This window comes from Amblyomma mixtum, chromosome 6 (assembly GCF_055824585.1).
Source record: "Amblyomma mixtum isolate Tamu chromosome 6, ASM5582458v1, whole genome shotgun sequence".
Classification (NCBI taxonomy): Eukaryota; Metazoa; Arthropoda; class Arachnida; order Ixodida; family Ixodidae; genus Amblyomma; species Amblyomma mixtum.
The window spans coordinates 53352515-53368741 of record NC_143017.1 but is presented as its reverse complement, the minus strand read 5'-3'; the positions used below and the strand labels follow the sequence as shown (position 1 = coordinate 53368741).

General features: G+C 45.9%; 1 protein-coding gene across 2 annotated transcripts in view; it reads right to left on the bottom strand.

Annotated features, from left to right (window-relative positions):
* The window catches only part of LOC149339135 (disintegrin and metalloproteinase domain-containing protein 10-like), a 183955-nt gene that overhangs the window by 15475 nt on the left and 152253 nt on the right, over window positions 1-16227 (bottom strand). For both annotated transcript variants that reach the window (XM_089547960.1, XM_089547959.1), the window contains exons 8-13: window positions 14134-14262; window positions 8928-9105; window positions 4744-4903; window positions 4469-4564; window positions 3244-3325; window positions 636-763 (exon numbers count right to left, since the gene is read on the bottom strand). In XM_089547960.1, coding sequence (XP_089404086.1) covers window positions 636-763; window positions 3244-3325; window positions 4469-4564; window positions 4744-4903; window positions 8928-9105; window positions 14134-14262 — 773 coding nt within the window. The remainder of the gene's footprint in view (window positions 1-635; window positions 764-3243; window positions 3326-4468; window positions 4565-4743; window positions 4904-8927; window positions 9106-14133; window positions 14263-16227) is intronic.

The following is a 16227-nucleotide window of genomic DNA, read 5'->3' as shown; positions in this document are numbered from 1 at the left end:
ACCCGAAACGTCCGACAAGTTTTTTTTTCTAATCAAGCACGAAGTGATTCCAGTGGCACAGGTTGTCACCACGAAGCACAGGATGTCAGTGAAACGTGTCTAGTGCCGCTCTCGGAACACAATGAAAAAAAAAAAATCAGGGGGCACTTTGGCTCTGTGCTGCAAGGCTCAAGTTTTTCCTGGCGCACTGTTTGGCATTGACTGCGAGACTGTTTGACTGTTTGTGCTGTACTAGTGCTTGATTTGACTAAACACTTTGACTGAACATTACAACTGCACACTTTGAGTGCTGACTTTGACTGCTTCTTTAGCACGACTCTCTCTCCGCTTCGATGAGTTCGGTTGTATCTATGGCTCTGTTCGCAGTATTGAGGTATGTAATGTGGTCACCCACGGGCGCCTTGCGCCTCCTGTCCGAGCGTACGACAACAATTTTGTATTAGTTGTCTGCTCCAAAAGGGGGCGTCAGGCATCCGTGGGTGACCTCATTACTTCGAATCCGCGCACTCTGACGTCATAACCATTTCGACCAACAGAAAAGCGTGACACCTCTGCTGATAACCTTCTGTTGGCAACGATGAGGCATTGAAGGCTTTCGCCTTAAAATCATAATGCACGAGTGAGAGGGCACTGACTTGCACGTGGAGTCATCCCCGGGCAGACGGCAGCACAACTCGCAGGCCTTGGTCACGGGGTCGCGCGGCCTGCGCTTGCACTGGCACGACTGCAGGCCGTACGCGATGCAGATGGAGCCCGTGCACTCCTATAAGAGCCGTGGAAAGAGTGCGCAGATCACTGTCTGTACTGATTCAATGGCGCAGCCTTCAAGGACAACAGAGAGTTTTAGCATAGCCTGCGCAGTCCAGTGCCACCGCTTATAGCGACCGCTAGCCGCTAATGTACGTGCCCAGGTGGCAACCGCTGCCCTCTTTTGGCCAGGTGGCGCCATCTACGCATGCGCATTCGCGAGTGGCGACCGTGGAGCGGTGGCAGTGTACCGCACATGCTATGCTAAAACTCTACGTGACCGTAAGCACCATCCGACGTAGGAACCACCGTAACGCGTGACTAGCGGAGCCGATTACCACACGCTTTACTTTTTCAAGATTTCGAATTTCTACACTATTGCTGCAGCATCAAGTACACTGTTTTAACACAGACAAAAAAGCCAGTCGATAAGCTTGATGGAGTCGGCGTCCTCATACAAGCAAGTATGAAGCCTTCGTTATGAGCAGTTTATACAACGCATGCATACACTTAATAACAGCCGGTACATGCATATGCGCATTTAAAGCAAGTGCTAACTTCGTATTTTCTCTCAGAAGGTGCTCACAGTAGTACACTTAAAATGAACATGAACAAAATGAACAATTTACAAAACCACGCAATTACTGGTATTGCACCCCATTTTAATGAAAAAAATATATCATGATTTATGTAAAACAGAGATACTGTAACCAAGGTACTCGTGACAGAAAAAAATACTAAAGCGTTCTTGAATTGTCTGATTTGAAGACACATTAAACAACAAATGAAATCACTGTATAATGATCTCATATGTGTATGCTTTTTGTTTGATATGAATACGCTAGTGTTAATAGTTTCCACGCTGCCAGCTAACGGCTAGCTGAAGCTCAGCTGCCGAGTTGGGAAACCAGAAGAGCCTATGCTTTTTGTTTAAACTTTTTACTGACAAGCAGAGACAAACTTTCTGTACAAAGTTAGTGCTTAATTCAGTACCGCGGCCACGGCAATTAGTTCCTCCGTGTGATTATGGCGTCACAGAATCAGTGAGTGCAACTCTCGCATTCCATTCTCTTGCTTTCTGAGTGCTTCCATGAAAAGCGCTTACCTTATCTTGGACCCATTGTTTCAAACCAGCGCATCGTACCACAACGCCGTGAACACTCCATCAAGTCGATGCGTTACTTACACGTACGTTCGAGGCTGCCATGCACGAGTGACTAATCACTCTAGTGGGTAATTCATGGCAACTTTTGAATGATAAAAACGGCTTAAAAAGACTTAGGCATTAAACACACAAATACCACCACGCTCAACGACAGCGCGTTGGTTTCTGTCTATGCTTGCTATCTGTCGTGTTGCGCTGTTTTTAATGCGAAAGAATTTCTCGCCTCATGAGTGGCATGGACAGGACGTGCCACCACGGGCTGTAGACAGGAATTGCAGACAGAACGTCTCCGCATGAACTCTCGATCATCCAGTAAGAGCGTAATTATGATTTGTAATGATTAATAATCATTGAATGGAAATTATATGACAATAAAATAAGTAATTAAATAACAATGCCATTCCTCCAGAATTTAGTGCATAGTGACGTTATTATTAAATTATCAGTTAACAACAAATAAGAATTAATTAATAATCTGTTAAAACTGATAACTTATTGTTCATTAATAATAAATCAATAGATAATTAGTTCAGTAATTCATTTCATTGGTCAATAATTAAATATTAATATGAATGATACATAGGCAACGGAACTTGAAATGCTTTCGCCTTTTTGCATGTAAAGTGCACCTTTATTATTTCCATTCAACCGCTGCTATGAGCTACCACTGCGCTGGCTTCCACAAAGTTTCTTTCAAGCTATGGCGTGCTCTGATACGTAACACTATAGCCAAACGGGCGAGTTGGTGGTACATATTGAAGGCCAACAGCGCAACGACGCAGACAGAGTGGAAGAAAACCAATGACAAGCGCTGACTCACAACTGAAATTTATTCAAGGAAAGCAGTACATTTTATAGAAAAAGTGGCCAACTTATCAGCTAGTACACAGACAAAACCCATGTTTCTACGTGGCATCGAGCTATGCCACAAACATCCGTCCCGATTAACACGTGAGATTATGGAAGCATATCACATGAGGAAAAAAACAAGGTTATGCGTCAGTAAGCCATCTTATTTATATAATTTTATTATATGACAGTGAGGTTGCATACCTGGATGCCACGTAGAAACATGGGTTTTGTCTGTGTACTAGCTGATAAGTTGGCCACTTTTTCTATAAAATGTACTGCTTTCCTTGAATAAATTTCAGTTGTGAGTCAGCGCTTGTCCTGTGTTTTCTTCCACTCTGTCTGCGTCGTTGCGCTGTTGGCCTTCAATCTGATACGTAACTTTCACTCTCAAGACTAAAACTGAAAGACATGAAGTGCTGTGGTGCTTATTCGTAGTTTCATACATTAACTCCCCGAATCAGGAAAGAGCGCGCACTCACCCCCATGTAGCAGACAAACTCCTCGTTGCAGATGGTCTTGTTGGGTTTGCTCGTTGAAGACGGGCATTGGGGACCTTCACCAGTGATGTCTGGTTAAGTGATGATAACTATATTTGCCGTGTGGTTACTCCGCCACTAAAAGAGCATCCTAACGACACTTGTTTCAGTCTGTTTTGCGAACTCGTAACATTTAGGTAGTTCGAGACGGAGCCCTTCAGAGAAGTCGTAAAGAACTGTTCTCAGCACCACCCTGCACCAAACGTGTACCCTTTTACAGTTGGAAAAGGCGTCTGGGTCGTGAAATGGCTCCTCAGTGCAAATAGCAGTTCCCAAAGCCTTATCAGTTTTAGGAAATAATGAGGATAACAACCAGAATAATTGTTCCCAGCGAATTTGTTCCTTCTCTACCTCGTTCCTGTTGTTTGAGTGCATAATTTTGGCTTTTTCCTGTCAAGCAATTCATTACCTCCATGCTAACTGCTGCTTAAGATGGTGCCTAAACTCGAGTTTCCTGTTACCACGCTCGATGAAAACTTCTCTTGGCAACGAGGCAAAACTGTGAGTGCTAGGCAGCGGCTAACACAAGTCTACTGTTGCCATCACGCGCTCACAAGAAAGCCAGGCTAGTCTAGAATCTAGCAGTTCGTCCTCGTAGTTTCCTATTTATTGCCAACGAAATCCGCGTATATTACGGAGTATTTGAGGCAAGTTGTGTTAGTTCGCTGAATTGGTAATTAACTTGCCTAATTGGTAATTAACCTGTGCTTCGAGCAAGAGCTAAAGATACTGCTCACGATGTAATTATAGTACGCTCAGTGAGGCATGCCATGGCTAAAGAATTCGTGGGCGCATTCCTCCCATTTTCGGCCTCTCACATAGCTGCTTACCTAACTCACTTCGCGATTAAATACTGCGCTGCAGACAACACAGCAGCCAAAATAAAAAGAGCAACGTTTGTCTTCCTGGCTTCTTTGCTTCAACTATTTGATTCTACATAATAATTGCAGCCAATGATAGTTGTTGTTTCCCACTGATAGTCAAAACAGCTATCAGGCTTCGGCGTATATTACTGGAGTCCCGTTCAGCTTACAAGAAAGAACAACTTGCACTAAAATAAAGGTGCGCTTCCTCCGACCTGATGATTAGGACTAATAATTTGTACTGCAAGCTCAGGTGTACGGAGGTTGTTCCTCATAGAACCTGCTAGCAAATGGGCAAAGGATATTCGCAGTAGCTGGCGCTCCGACATCCGTTGTCGTCTCTGCACTTGTCGCCGATCTTCAGCACGCAGTCCTGAGTGCAGCACGGACCTTGGCTCGGACTGCGAAGTGTGAGGCGAGCTCAGCGCTTGTGTTTCGGTTCAGAGTACTCCAAAACTAAACAATCAGATACGACGGGCCACACCCCAAGATCCCAGGGAGATTCGCAGTGTCGCCATTAAAGCGCACGAAACACAGCAAACATTGCCACGTTCGCCGACTGACTACCTACGGGCCTCACCTGCAGACGACGTTAGGCCTGAGCTTGCAAGGCGGCTCGTCTCGGGGCGGGTTGGAGCGCATGGGAAAGCAGCAGGGCTCGAGACAGTCGTCCTCCCAGCCGCAGTCGCACTCCTCACCTGCCTCGACCACTTCGTTCCCGCAGATGGAGTCTTGGGGCTCTGCACGCGCATGCAAGCGCGCCAGTTAGGACCGCACACTGATGATGATGATTATGATGATGATGATGATGATGTCCTCAGGCTTAATGGCACATACTCACGGCGGGGAATTGGCCAGGGTGCATAGCGGATACAAACACTATCACCACGACGGGCCGCAAGATTTACGCCAACGTCTTTCTCTTCCAGTGTGGCAAATGGCACGCATTCTCCACCTTTTCTTCGAACAGAATCAATACAGATGTGATCGCTTTCGTTTCGACCGAACGATGCCAAAAAACTTTTCTTGGTGTGAGGGCCAGATACTATGCAAAGCGTGTCTCGTGCATTTTGTTCAGCCTTCAAGCAAAAGTTGATTGGGTTAACATAGGTTACTACGAGGATGTTAGACCTATAGTAATCGCCTTCAAATCGCATCACTGTACAAGTTTGGTTCGGTTTAGTTCATTCGGGTTTAACGTCCCGAAGAAACTGAGGCTTTGCGGGACGCCATAGTGAAGAGCTCCGGAAATTTCGACTACCGGGGGTTCATTAACGTGCACTGACATCACATTTCGCCTCCATAGGAATGCGACCGCCGCGGCCAGGATCAAACCCGCGTCTTTCCGGTCAGCAGCCGAGCGCTACATCCACAGAGCCACCACGGCGGCCTCAATGTAGACGACTTGTACGATTTGTACCTGCCACTGGCACATTCCCCTACAACTTGTAACTGTGGCGTCTGTTTTCACACCAAATGAGGAGGTTGTTGAAAACCGATAGCCCTTCTCATTAGTTCATACGCTAATCTCTTTCGAAAGGCACTGTGATAGCATCTAACCTCTGCACACAGGAACCTACTATCGGTAGTAACGAAAAGGAATTTGAAGATTTAGTGCAGGACAGCTTAACCCAGGAGCCCCAAAATCACGGAAGACAAACGCGGACTGCCAAGCCTGGCATCTACCGAAAGAGTAACCCGGAACTGCTTTGCCAGGTTTCAAGAAATAAAACTTCAAATTCGCTTCCATAGTTCATTTACTTTCACCGATGATAATACCTTCGGATAGTATGGGTTGAAGCTCCCGTGCTTCATGTTGGTAACAATCGGTGTAAAAAGGTAAACCTCGTCACTGCAGAAGTAAATTACAGACTTTTTATTTTGCTTTTTATATAGGCCGTAGTGTTAGTGTCTACGCCTCTGTGTAAAACTGTAAAACATACTGGCTGCCTATAACACCCGAAACTCATTCGAACAAAGGAGGGCGACGTCAACGCTTCTTTTCGTAAAAAATTATAAACACCTAATTTTATTGCGTGTTTTCTTCTTTAAAATGATGCGTTAGACATTGCTGTACATGGAGCACCCCGTGGTTTTCGCCTATGACCGCTAAATAATCTATAATTGAGTTTTTTTTTCTCATGGTTTTATGCGTAGCATACTGCAATCACTCAGTTCAGCCCTTGGGCGCGGCCGGGCAGCCACCAAACCACGTGACGTGACGTGACATTGTTTGGTGACTTTTTTCGAAGTTGCCGAGGATAGCCCGACGTGGTTTCGCGTGGGCAGCCCAACCGGCGGAGCATTAAGTGTGCGCTGTGTGCGCAAACGGCGTGGTCGATCGCATGCGCAGGAACCGAGCAGCAGTTTTTTTTTTTTTTTGCTTCTTTAATCGCAACCGCGAATGTGTTGCACCTTCATTCACCGCAAAAGGTTTTTTTTTTTTTTATTCCACAAGGCGATTGATTACCTTCGGGATATCTTCTATTAACGCAGTGCTCAGATAGTTTATACCCTGCCAGTTTCGGCAGATCAAACCCTCTCCTACTACCTTTTCTTCAGCGCTACCACTCGCTAGCCTATACTTACCGCTTCGTGCCTGCTGTGAGAGCCGACAAGGCCCGATAACTAGCGACATATCCCGGGAAACGGGGAAAAAATTATTAGCCTCCCCTGGGCACCGATTTAAAGTGGAGCATTGTGCAGTCAAGCCACGAGACCGCCCCAGATAGGTGGCGCTCCCAAACGTGTTGTTTTGCGAAACGAACGATTGGAATGGCATTCCATTTTATTTATTTCAAAATACTGCAGGCCTATGTGGCCCAAGCAGGAGGGGCCAACAACATAACAACACACAAAAAAAACAAAAAAAAACAACACACAGCATCATTCGGCGATAACAAAGGGAAGATAAAAAGAACAGCATTAAAAAAATACAAAATGAGACAACTTAACCAAGGAAATGTTCTTCCGATTCGTTGCTAAAATTACTATTTTGAAAAAGGAAATCTGGGAGCAAGTTCCAATTGGAGATGGTTCGGAGGAAGAAGCAATACTTGATTCTGAAAGAATTGGGATATTATTTTCTGCCATTATAACTTTGTGGGAGAATCAAATCTGCTGTATTTGTGGAAAATAAACCTGACTGCTTTCCTTCAAATGATTTCAAGGGAGTTCATCTTCTTTTTCGTATGCGGATCCTAAATGATAGATGCGTATTCGAGCTTCGTCCGAGGAAAAGTGTTATATACCAAAAGCCTAATATTCGAGGGAGCGGAACTGAGTTTTCGTTTTAGGAAACACAATGTTGAGAATGCTGAAGAGGAAATTTGGGATATGTGCGCTGACCAGTTCAATTGATTGGTAAGTATCAGTCCTAAGTACCTATGGCTGGCAGCTTCTTGAATGTTGGAGCCTTGAAGAGAATAAGTGAATGTGCTAATATGTTTTTTTCTTGTTACACATTGACAGAAGCGTCGCTCTGTCTCACAGTTTCTTGGCACCGAAATTAAAGCTGCATCAGGTGCAAGCAAATTAAGAAGCAAAATTCTTGAAATTATTAGTCGTTGTCGACTGACTTACACCCGCCACTTCAGGAGCCGGAAAAGCCCTGCGTATGAAAACAAAAATGCAGACCGGTGACAGGCCACTCTTATCCTCGAACCGCTTTGAAAATTAGGCATATGATTTAACTAGCTCAGCGCCACCTAATTAGCGTAAGTGTAGTCGTGCACATTTCAGAAATATTTTATAAGACAATGTCTCCAACGATGGTGGTGGTCACAATTTTGGGATGAAAATACACCATCCTGTTGATTTTTAATGACTTCATTATTATTCGGAGTCGGCTTCGCGGGCCAGCACATAGCGACACCAAAACACCCTCGTATACGGCAATTTGTCACAGCGAATCAGCACTGCAGACAAATATGGTGCCCGCGTTCACGCTGTCCTGAGCGAAGGAAGCCAGTTTGTGAACTTTCTGCGAATGCCTGCATGCATGCATGGACTCAAAGGAGTCTCAAATTGTGACAGAACTTGCCCAACGTTGTCAGTAAGGTCGGCAGACTAAAGATGATTTGCGATATTGTCTTCCCTAGTATACAACGCGTTTTCGGACACAGCTCCCCAATGCCTAACTCTGTAGTAAAGAAATCTGCAACTTAATAACATTCAGAGAGCTTCCGCACAGACCTTCCCATCGGGTAGACACAGGTGCCAAAGCACCTGGTATCTGAACTGTTGAGAACATGTGCACAAAGCTTGCGCTACCTCTGCCATCACATTCGCTTCAGGTGCGCACAATTGCAGATAAAACAATACAGCGACGCCCGGGGAAGAGTTTACTGAAAAGGACTCTACAGTCAAAATTCACCGGTCCGTGCATGTCTCAAGAACTCTCTTGAGACATGCCTGTCTGCAAACAATGACTCTAGTTTGCACGTGTGGGTAACGAAAAACATTTACGCCCGAAGCTTATGTGACTTTTTACACGCAACCGGGCTTCATGCGTTTTTGTAACGTATTCTACCGTTCGTCACTAACACCAGGTTTTATGCCGCGCGGCACACTCAGCGTCACAAATAAATAAATAATAAGAACTGTCTTCGTGGAAGATCAGGGCCATTAACTTTTAACGCAGAGTAACGGTTACCCCGCGCGTGGTACACTGCACAAGCACAGTACGCCGCGCTGCGGCTTTCTACCGCTAGGTGGCGTCCTGCATCGCGCGGGTGACGTCATACGAGCGTCGACAACGCCCACCTGAAAAGCATCCCTTTGTGTTCCTCGCTTTCGAGTTGAGCACCGCGTTGATGCTTTTCAAGCTGCACGGCGAGAAGCGGTTGTTGTTCCTCTTGTCTCCCGACGTGGCGTGCGCGAACATGATGTAGTTGCCGTTCTCTCCGCCAGGGGTGCACATGCTGTCGTCCTTCGGGTCGTGCTGCGCAGGTGAGAGCGGCGAGCGCATGCGCACTCGTGAGATGCTCACTGTGCAGCGAGCAAGAGGCGCTGGCTCCCCGGCAATTTATTTTTCCTTAAAGGGTCTCAGCTTATCTGTAGAGTACGAATATAATACAGGAAGAAAAGGCACCACCGCAATCAACCAATATCCGCAAATTCTTAAAGTTCTTGGTCATACATACGCATACATACAGCACTTGTCCATGGTGCTGCTCCGCTGTCAACTTGGTACTTAATGACAGTACCATCTCCACCTCCTCCATACCCCTTACCTCTTACCCCTTCCGAAGCGCCTTCTTCTACTGCCTAATATTATAACAAAAAAAAAGCGTGGGAGCTTTTGCTGACTATATTTACGATGCCTTGAAGTGCCCTGCTGCTTTTAGCCCGCACATACAAACACTATGGCAGATTCCTCGTTTCTACGAAGTAATTACTGCAAAATTAATATATTTTTGCATTTTGCCCGAAATTCACGTTCATTCGCTTTAGTCTCAGCCTTTATTTATTTTCACTGTCGTTAAACGAGCAAATTCAGCTCTATTCAAAATCATAAAGAGCTTTCAAGCCAAGTGCCTGCGTGTTCCACTGCTTTGATTACCTTATTTTATAGTCCATAGAGGTTTTACGCTCTGGGGATGTCATAAGCCTATATTAGACAGGTGACTGACGTCAAATATAGAGACGCGGGCGACTGTCGCTTTTAATAATGCATATAAAAGCTGGGGCAGCTCTGTGCTGACGTCAATAACTTTTTTATACCTTTCTCGATCTCCGAACTCGTAGTTTTCAAGAAAATGAGAAATAAGAAAAAAAAAGGAAGGCTAATAGAAATCATTAAACGCTGACGTGCATTTGAAACGCTAATGACTCCTGACTGAAGCTCTCAGTTGCTTCAGTGAAGGCCTACTCCTCTAAGCACCACCGAACACTCCAATGTCGCTTCTTATATCGAACAGGCAGCCCAAGTTTAGAACACGCGACGGCCGATGTGCGTACCTTAGTTTCGCGTTAATAATAGACACACGAGGGCGCAAGAATCTTCAGTCGATCACGCCGCGCATCTCAGAAGCGGGCAAGCGGTAAAATCTCAATCGTTCCCGACATGGTGGCGCTTAATGCCACGCCACGGAAGTGCTAGGCGTAGCAGAATGCCGCCTTGTGCATGTTATCGACCTGATTGCATAGTAGGCGCGCAGTGGGTACCTGCGTTGCCAGCGACATTCACAGAACCAGTATAGGTCCCTGCTTCTTTCATTATTTCTCTTATACTTTTCCCTCCCACCCTCTCTGAAGAGCGTCATGTGGCTCCCGTCAGAAGATGCAGGTTTATAGTTTAAGCGGTACGAGAATAGGCAGCGGCCTTGAGCGCTCTTAATGGTGATTTGTGTCGTTAATCGATCCACGGTTTTCCAGCGACCACAACGCTGGAACTTGTAAGCATGTGACGCACGTACCGCCCGTGACGCGGAAGTGCGCGCTGATTCTATAATTAGCTTTCGTCTCTTATGGGACATTTGTGTGTGTGTGTGTGTGTGTGTGTGTGTGTGTGTGTGTGTGTGTGTGTGTGTGTGTGTGTGTGTGTGTGTGTGTGTGTGTGTGTGTGTGTGTGTGTGTGTGTGTGTGTGTGTGTGTGTGTGTGTGTGTGTGTGTGTTTCTGCGTGCGTGTGAGTGCGTGTTTGCGTGTGTGTTTGTGCGTGCGTGCGTGTGTGTGTGTACGTGTGTTGGTTTAGGTTTGTGGTTGGTTTATGGGGTTTAACGTCCCAAAGCGACTCAGGCTTTGAGAGACGCCACAGTGAAGGGCTCCGGAAATTTCGACCACCTGGGGTTCTTTAACGTGCACTGACATCGCACAGTACACGGGCCTCTAGAATTTCGCCTCCATCGCAATTCGACCACCGCGGCAGGGATCGAACCCGCGTCTTTCGGGTCAGTAGCCGAGCACCGTAACCACTAAGCCTCCGCGGCGATTTGTGTGTGTGTGTGTGTGTGTGTGTGTGTGTGTGTGCGTGTGTGCGCGTGTGTGTGTGTGTGTGTGTGCGTGCGTGTGTGTGCGTGTGCGTGCGTGTGCGTGCGTGTGCGTGCGTGTGCGTGCGTGTGTGTGTATGTGAAGCGCGAAGCCTATTCTGTGGCAGGCTGCTCACCTGCCCATCGTGCCAGGCGACATCTCAATTAATCGTTATCATTTCTAAATTTCGCTGCTTAATTTTCCGAAAACCAACGAAGACAGTAAGATCCACAAAACAAATAAAAACTGTGGGGCACTTCATTACATTTCGTGTTGCGATTGCGATAGCATTACAATCTTTTTTACGCATACTATGTGTCTAGGTCGTCTATTTAGCGGTTATGTTTGAGCTACTTTTATATCTATACCTACAAAGATGAGGTTTCAACCGGATTTTCCCGCCATTTTCAGGCTTTTGCATTTTTAAGTGGTCTGATGACGTCCCAACCCCTCGACCATGATCAAATTTTACCAGCATTCGACGCCGGACACTTTTTCAGTGCGAGAGCAATCTGGCCAACCGCCAGCGATTTCGACGATATCTCATGGCTCATGCGAAGAAAATGAATCCACAGCCAGACACATCAAGGGAATGGGTGTGCTAGGCAATGGACCAAGCTAAGCTCAATTTTGCGGATGGCCCTGCAGGGTAAGGATGGCAACACATGATATGGCACATTAGGCATGTCCCGAATATAGTTGGGGCACCAGAAATTTGCCCTTAGAATGACGTTGGCCGAATTTACCGGTGAATATGAACGTGCTCAGGTGGAAGACAGGCTTGACCTAGTCTCAAAATGGAATTGGCCCAGCTCCAAAAATGCGGTGGGTCCATCTCCGAAATTTGGATGGCCCACCCCCGAAAATTTGAGAATTGAGTTGACCCACTTTCGGAACCGACCTGGGACACCCCAAAATGGGTTTGGCCCACTCCCAAAAGTTGGGTGGCCCACCGTGCTTTCACACAATATTTTGTGCTTAGGAATGCTAAACCGCTGGCAGTTTTTTCCTGTGATTGAGCTTCTAATGCTGTCATAATAAAACACTCATGATGAAGAGAAACGGTTCTCGCCACAATTAGCGAACGAATAAGTACTACATAGACATGAAGCCTTCATTCGCGATTACGTTTTCTCGGTAGAGTCACGGGCAACTAAGTGTAACCTACGCGATCCAGTGACAGTAAGAAAATGAATTATCAGAACTCACGTATTTGAAGTATTGTATTTTATTCAAATGGCATCATATATATTTTAAGCTCGACTCAAAGGTGATCGCCACTCGTTTTTGTTTTTATACAGGGTGATGAATTTCAGTGCAGCAAGACTTGTATGACGGCAGTCACCAAAAAATTATTTGTTAGATTTGAGATGTTAGACTCGGTTGCGCTAGGGTGCTTGTTATCTGCATTGAATGAAGTGTGATTCGCTTATATCATATATCTAACTTGACAATGGTTTGTTCAAAACATTGTTTTACCATTTATCAGCTGCTTTTGAGAGTCGGATATGTCGTGCATTTGAGGGATTTATCGCCTAAAGCAAGAGAGCCTTGCTCTGTCAGCTGTGGCTATAACAGTCTTTTACGAACACTTATTAGTTTTCCATCGCCAAAAGCGCTGTCTGACGTTTTCGATTTACGATGCGACTATTAGCTTTCTTTCTTTTCTTTTTCTTCTCAAGAACTGTCGCTGTCTATCAGTGTATATCTTCTAGGAGGCCTTTGTGAACGACTGGCTTACAGTGTGCGGACGACGTCACCGTCGCAGGTCAAAACGGGACGACGGCACTGCTCCCGTTTCATCATCATCAGCCTGATTACGCCCACTGCAGGGCAAAGGCCCCTCCCATGTCTGTCCTGTTAGCCATGTCCATCGCCAGCTGCGGCCACCGTATATCCACAAACTTCTTAATGTCATCCACCCCCCTAACTTTCTGCCGCCCCTGCTACGCTTGCCTTCTCTTGGAATCCACTCCGTTACCCTTAAGGACCAGCGGTTATCTTGCCTTCGGATTACATGCCCTGCCCAAGCCCATTTCTTCCTCTTGATTTCGACTAGAATGTTGTTAACCTGCGTTTGTTCTCTCACCCACTCCGCCCACTTCCGATATCTTAAATTTACACCTATCATTCTTCTTTCCATAGTTCGCTGCGTTGTCCTTAACTAAAGCTGAACCCTCTTTGTTAGCCTCCACGTTTCTGCCCCATCGGTGAGTACCGGTAGGATACAGCTGTTGTACACTTTTCTCTTGAGGGATAATGGTAAGCTACCATTCATGATCTGAGAGAATCTGCCATATGCGCTCCACCCCATTCTTATTCTTTTCTAGTTGTTTCTCTCTCATGATCCCGATCAACTGTCACTACCTGCCCTAAATAGACATATTATCTTACTACTTTCAGCACCTCGTTACCAATTGCGAGCTGCTGTTCCCTTGCTAGACTTTTGGATGTTACTTTGATTTTCGCCAAGACCAAAGTCTGCCGGGAATCGGCTGTCTATAGGCTTTAACCAGCTTTTGGTTATATACGGGAAGCTTTCGGGCCCCTTTCTGGAAATGTCAGCTCATAACGAAGGCGGGGCACTGAAAGGAATCCTAATAAGTTATTTGCTTCCTTCTTATAGCGGAGGTTTTTCGCAGTTGGCGATTCCACCGTGAGCCGCACGTCTGCAATAAGAGAACGATGACAGAACCACTTCGCAATCATATTCTAACCAATGACAAAGGAGAACTTCACCCAGATATGTGGGTATGAGTGGCCTCTCATATGTTCTTCTATGCGAGCATGTCCGCAGGTCGAGAAGTCTGAACACTGTTTCCGTCGACAAAGAACGAAAAGCTCCACGTATATCTTGAACACCATCGCCTCTCTAAGATTCGATACCAATTGGCTACTGTGATGTGACACCAGCGACAAATGTCAGTCTCCGCTTTCTGGTCCGTTCGAATAAATCGGTTGAACGCTGTATGCGTGCGGTGGAGTGGAAGCCGCACTCACCGGTGAGCCGAAGTTGTGTCCGATCTCGTGCGCCAGCGTCACGTGGGACACAATCGGGGGCACGTGCTTGCCGTAGTTGAGCAGCGTCACGATGCCTGTGTTCAGGCTCTTGAGGCTGCCCCGGTAGTGCTGCGCAGAAGGGACACATCCAAACAAAGAGGTCACGCGGAGTGGTCAGGGTGTGCGGATCATTTCAAGCGTATACCTCACGCAAAAGCACTGAGGTGTCCTTCATTATATGCGATGAGCGTACTTACACAGCCTTTGTCAAAAGTTTAGAGCCTAAAGGGTTCGCTTCTAAGACGTGTAGTGGAACACTTATGGCATTTGTCGCAGTCCTGACTTTCAATGAAGTGCAGGGCTCTGAGGACGAGTACCTCTCCCCTGCAGGAGCTTTGCAACGCTGGCGGTGCATTCACCAACCGCACACTATAGCACAGAAGAAAACACTTTGTACTCTTGACTTTAAACAAAGGCTGAACATGTTTCCGATTCCGGCATGAAAATTACTAACAGTGCCGCTGAATTGAGGTGCAACGTAAGAAGTGCGCTATCATGCTAGGCAAGCTGAAAGTATTTAGGCCGTCTGAATGCAACAAGGTGAAACGGTTAGAATTTCAACGCACTTGGTAACTCCTCAGCGGGAGAAGAAAGGGCCACACTTATTTCACAACAAATCTCTCAGCGCTCTTTTTCGCTCCTCTCACGTGACCAAACGTCATCAGGCCAAGCTTTCAGGTGGTGGTACCTTCGCCAAAGGAAATAAAAAATAAAAGAATGGACGCGCCACTCTGCTCGTCTGGCTCGTTCTGCTTGGCACTTTGAAAGCTTTTGCTGTCGCGTCTTTTTTATTCGTCGTACGTTGTGTAGTCCTGTGGTCTTGGCGTTTGAGTTTCTTGAAGCAACTAATTATTCTTCAGAAGTACCTCCGCGGCTTGCATCGCGAACGATTGCACTGGAAGGGAAATATAAAATCAAATAATTGACGAGAGCTATTTAAAAACTATTTCCGTAGTGCGACTGTGAAGCATGCTCTACGAATATTGAGAGGTCATCATCCTCAACACCATAATTCGTTTGTTTAACTCAAAGGTTCTGTGACAGACGCAAAGGAAGGAGTGTTTATATATAACGCAATCACTAGAGCCAGATGAGCATTTTTGCTCCGGAATAAATTCAATACCCCGTATAAAGAGAAACCAGATAGCCGGGACGGTCGAGTAACTCATGAAACAGCGTCGAAGGTGTGGCACAGCTTCAGGGTCTCCTCGAAGTTACAAAATTCAATTCAGTTCAGTTGAATTAAATCCAAATCAAAATTCAGTCGAGCTGACGGTTCCTCTCAAATCTCGCTTGCATGCAGGAAGCTATAATGGAGTGCCCAAAAGCCTAATACTTCCTTTCTGCTTGCAAACAAGGAAGACTCGGGTAGGAAGTAGCTTTTAGATCACGCTTGGGCTCTGAGATCAGTCTTAGCGCAACTCGACGCCGTTCAAGTGCTTCTCAAACGAAATCATGATAGCTCATGCTAGAAAAACAAGCTTTAGCTCGTTAGTAATATAAATGTCCTTCCGTTTCAACGGTATGCTTTGTTAATCAAAATTATTCTCGGTACGAGTGGAGTGAGCCAAAACATAGTGAGTAGGACGGTACTTTTAGTGGGCATACCTGCGTCTATGGCACGTTTGGGAAAAACTACTGCACCAGAAAAAGGTCTGCTTCTGCAACATTGAAATGAAATGTTAATCTCGATAAGGACAGAGCGGTTTTTAGATCCAGCTAATAGTTATTTAGAAACAGCCCTCCAAAAAACGCAAAGAATGAGGCATATTAGAGCCTCAAAAGCTTCTCCTCTAATTAAGCAAACACATCCATATTCGGCGAATTTAGGGGACGTGTATATTAATTGAAGTTCACAAAATTTATTTGAGCTGCACTTAGCAGAGGTGCCAAACCTCCACTGACCGCGCTTTCACGACAGTCAACGTCGCACAATGAAAACTAAGAACCGCTAGGTGCATCTCGAAGAAATTTTGCGCACGTAATTACATATGCACGTCTCAAAAATGTGTCGAATACGTATCTGTTTCCTCA